This window comes from Cylas formicarius, unplaced genomic scaffold (assembly GCF_029955315.1).
Source record: "Cylas formicarius isolate icCylForm1 unplaced genomic scaffold, icCylForm1.1 PGA_scaffold_1__22_contigs__length_36826433, whole genome shotgun sequence".
NCBI classification, from domain to species: Eukaryota; Metazoa; Arthropoda; class Insecta; order Coleoptera; family Brentidae; genus Cylas; species Cylas formicarius.
In genome coordinates, this window is record NW_026844264.1 from 9,887,115 (window position 1) to 9,891,260 (window position 4,146).

At 34.8% G+C, this 4,146-nt stretch overlaps 1 protein-coding gene across 2 annotated transcripts; it reads left to right on the forward strand.

Moving 5' to 3' along the window:
* Positions 1–379: 379 nt before the first annotated feature.
* LOC132696835 (odorant receptor 45b-like) lies at positions 380–3,692 on the forward strand. Of its 2 annotated transcripts, none has more exons than XM_060661889.1 (7): positions 380–578; positions 1,308–1,547; positions 1,679–2,015; positions 2,073–2,172; positions 2,229–2,324; positions 2,369–2,524; positions 3,547–3,692. In XM_060661889.1, the coding sequence occupies exons 1-7, from the start codon at positions 392–394 to the stop codon at positions 3,595–3,597; spliced, it is 1,167 nt and encodes a 388-aa protein (XP_060517872.1). In that variant the 5' UTR covers positions 380–391; the 3' UTR covers positions 3,598–3,692. The 2 variants fall into 2 exon arrangements, with proteins under 2 accessions (XP_060517872.1, XP_060517873.1); XM_060661890.1 differs by having other exon boundaries at positions 2,229–2,321.
* The last annotated feature ends 454 nt before the right edge of the window (positions 3,693–4,146 follow it).

Sequence of the window (4,146 nt, forward strand, 5' to 3'; positions counted from 1 at the left end):
GCTTCGAAATCGGAAGGGTTTAGGGAAGAAGACACTTCCTAATAATTTTTAAAGTTGGTCAGCGAGCAAAACAGTCCGATTTCTAGAATATTTAAAAGGAAATTTCACTTACGAAAAAGAATTGTTGGGCTAAAAATTATAGTGTGTACTAGAAGACTTTATGTAAGTGTGGTTCTCGTCGCATAGTTTTCTTCCACGTTTAATAATTTCTTAGAGGACTTTCCATTCTAGAACTGAAAAATATTTTTTTGTGTTTTATTTTTCGATATGCGCCACTGGACGTATTACTTCGCGCCTTCTGCAAATAGTCTATTATTTTCTCAGCTATAAAATATACAACCAAATCGTTTGCGCATTTCAAACGCCTGTTGGTATGGCTTCCCGGAAAAACATGTTTTACGCCGCCAAAATAGTGATGATCGTCAGCGGGATATGGCGGTTGGAGCTGCCCACAGAGTCGATTTTTTGGAAAACGTTTTATAGAATGTACTCTGCTGCATCAAAGATATTGCTAAGCACGACGGTCTTTGCCTTGTTGGCCAAATTTCCCGAACTGCTTGAGAAAGACGCCCTGGCAGGTAAGAGTAGGAGAAAAAATTGACCTTAAACATGCCATCAGAAAGAATAAATTTCTTACTAATTTTATAATAAAAAATTGTTGTGAATCTTGAAATTAAGCATCAAAAGAGAGATAAGTAATATAACTAAAGGGAGATAAATAATATATTTGAAGTAACAAAAGAATTGATTTATGAATAAAAAAATTTACTGTTAGATTGAAATTCCATAGCTGCATACAGGATACTACAGACTTGGAAACATTTTGGGAACTAATGGGGCCTTTTAAGCTCTTAACTTTTGCCAATTTAAATTATAAAATTTGAAAGCTTACTCAATAAATTTTCTGTAATTTGCTTGTAATTCTATAACATTTTACTCGAAAAAATCCTGTCGATGTTTCGAGATCCCATTTGTTTATAAAAACGTGAGATTTAATACAATTAAAATAGCTTTTAAATAAATGATACCCTGTAATAAATTTGTTTTTTACCTCCTTACAACTTCTTACTCTTTCTCTGTAAGTTTAAATTATGCACCTCAGTATTTACAACAATCTTTGTACATAATATGTTTTAAGTCTGTTAAATCTATTTTTATTAAAGACATCTCCGTCCATTTTTGCCTCAAATATTGACCCAATTTTCAGTTTTATGTAAGAATGTTGATATTAAAACTAACCAAAATTTCCTCGTATCAAGTTTCTGTCCGAGTTATCTTTGGTATTTCTGGTTCGGATTTGATTACAGCAATGGAAATTGCTTCTCTCGCACTCGCCTGCGGAGTTGTATTGGTAAAGACGATGGCATGCCAGTCGCCAAGAAATCTTCTTTTAATCCGTACGGCTAGACAAGAGGAGGACCAGTTGTATATTCATACTAACAAAATTTCTGAAGGTGTCTACAGTCGTCATATCGATTATTGCCGGAAATTAGCTCTGATAATCGCCATCGTCTTTCTCGCAACTACATTCGCTTTAATAGCACAAGGTTGGTTATATTTTTAGACTCCAAATTTTATTCACGAAAAATTTCTTATTTACTTTTTACTTAATTTTTAAGTTCACTAATTTTGAGAAATACTGAAAATAATTTTCTAATAAATACTATGTATTCTCCAGGGGTAGAGAAAAACTACGCATTAGTCAAGACGCACCAGAACATTACCGTGGAAAGACCACTCATTTTCTTATGTTGGTATCCCTTCCGCACTGAGAACTACCACTCATATGTACTCGTAGACCAGGCGATAAGAGTACTGAATGCGGGTACTTGCAATTTGTCGGTGAACATATTCATAGAGACAGTTCTTTTGTTCTTAAGAGCCCAATTGATAATACTTCAAGAACAATTCAGAACCTTCCACAAAGGCATTGATGAGACACCAATCGTCAACGCGGGCCAAGTAAATCACCAGGTCATAAAGAGGTTGTGCATTAGTCATCAGAAATTGATTTAGTGAGTGTCACTTCTCCCCACTAGTTGTTCCAAGTAATTGTGTGTTTTGGATTGCAGTTATTTGGCTAGTTTCAATGATTCCTTGAAATTTATAATGCTCTTAGAATACGTCGCGTCTTCCCTAATAATTGCATCATCGATTCTAGAGGTTTTCGGAGTAGGTATTTACTGAAATCACTTTGATAAATTTAAATTTACATTTTCCCATTTGAGGGACACAATGTCCCCTTCAACGCTGGCTTTGTGATGACCAATTTCGGCGGTTTAATGTTTCTATCGTGGAACTGCAACGAAATTATGGTCCAGGTAGTTAATGTCTAAGTCATTTGGCCTCGTTCAGACTCTATTTTCAGAGCGCTGAATTGGCAACAGCGCTCTACGAGAGCAAATGGCACGAGCAGGACAAACAAAGTAACGCTTTGCTTCAAATAATGTTAATTCGGTCGCAAAAACCGTTGGCCATTACAATCGGTCCGTTCGGTCCGATGACCGTGGATGCAGGAATGTCTGTAAGTATGACCGAGTTTATCTAGTTTCCGCCTGTCGTAAAAAAAAATGTATTTAATTTGTTGCTTATAATTTGTGCTTAATGGCAAATTAAATGTCAAAAACCGAAGAAAACTGGAAAATTTTTTGGAGAGAATTAAAAGCAAACGGTAAATTATCAGGATGACGTTGATTGAATTCCTTTAGTGGGATGGTCCAAAATTGCACTAGTTCTAGATTGTCAATCTAAGAAAACAAGAAACACATCAATTAGGAGGTCATACAGAACACAATAACATAATACACAAAAACTAATACATTAACTCCATTACACTGAGGCGTTTCTCAATTAACTGGAGCTTCTTCAATGTTCACCATAGCTTCTTGTCAAGAAGTTTCAAGGTCTCTTCTATAGTGTTGTCAACTAATGCTGCTCTCTTCAAATCTACAAATGTTTGTCAGCCCTGGACAACAGATAAGAATCTTTCACAGTTTTGCACGATAATCAACACATACAGTGGTTTCTCAATTTTTCTCTTTCACTCTGTCTGAGTTAACTTTTTCCACACAAGACCAGCAAGATCATTCAAACAAAACCAATTAACAACATTAACTTTTTAAAGGGCACAACCTTACAAGCTGCTCTCTTATAAGCATCTACAAGTGTGTCCAACTCAGTCCAAGTTAAACGAGCTAATTTATAATATACTACCATTTAATTCGCATACGAATAATTATCGCTTTTTGTATTGAGTTTGGATTCACACATTTTTGCAATAATTGACCCTTAAATCTCTCTCTCTCTCTCTCTCTCTTTCTCTCCCTCTCTCTCTAAAACTTGTCATCAAACAATAGTAGTTTTATGTTTTCTAAAACTTTTTTCGGATGAGAAAACATAAGATTTTTGGGATATTGGTATATTAGTTTAAGTGAGAAAAAAAAATAATTCTTGGCGGTAAATATTTTAAAAATTAGGTACTCTCAAAGACGCAACATAAAAAATAAAAAAAAATTTAAATACACACCTTTTCTATTTTTTTTTTAGCGGGTGCGGCTGGCATATTCTTACACGACAGTCTTAGGGGGCAACTTCTGAGGAACAGCCCTAAGTCTAAGAAGCACAGAATAAAAATCGTTTTTGAATAAATGCAGAAACTTTAAATCGATTTTTTTCTATGTCGCCAATTTTTCCGTTCGCTGAAAAATATAAATACCTAATTGGACAATTTATAAAATACAGAATGCAATTATCACCATAAATTTCTCACAATTGAGCACAAAACAAATCGAAATATAAAAGAGGCAGTAACGCATCACATAATTTGACATTTTCAATAGAAGTCCTTGCCTTAATAGTATATTATGCATACTATAATTTTCCTGCGACCATTAGTTTTTGGGAACATTTTTGCAAAACAACACAAATACATTAGATGAAATGACCGTCAGAATTGACAAATGTCAAAATTCAACTCGTGCGGTAAAATCTCCGAAAACATCCGATTGCTTCCAAACAGCGCACTAGATCGGTGTATAATTAGGTATTGTACAGAACGGAGTAGAAAAATAGTATATTATGCAACAAGGCATTTGACTCACGAGTTTATTTGACACGAGCGGAGCGAAGGTTTAATAAACGAGTGAG

Excerpts from the sequence above, each read along its gene's own strand:
- LOC132696835 (XM_060661889.1), top strand. The coding sequence starts at position 392 with ATGTTTTACGCCGCCAAAATAGTGATGATCGTCAGCGGGATATGGCGG. Across the intron at positions 2,016-2,072 it reads AGTCATCAGAAATTGATTTA|TTATTTGGCTAGTTTCAATG; the intron begins GTGAGTGTCACT and ends TTTGGATTGCAG. Across the intron at positions 2,525-3,546 it reads CCGTGGATGCAGGAATGTCT|CGGGTGCGGCTGGCATATTC; the intron begins GTAAGTATGACC and ends TTTTTTTTTTAG.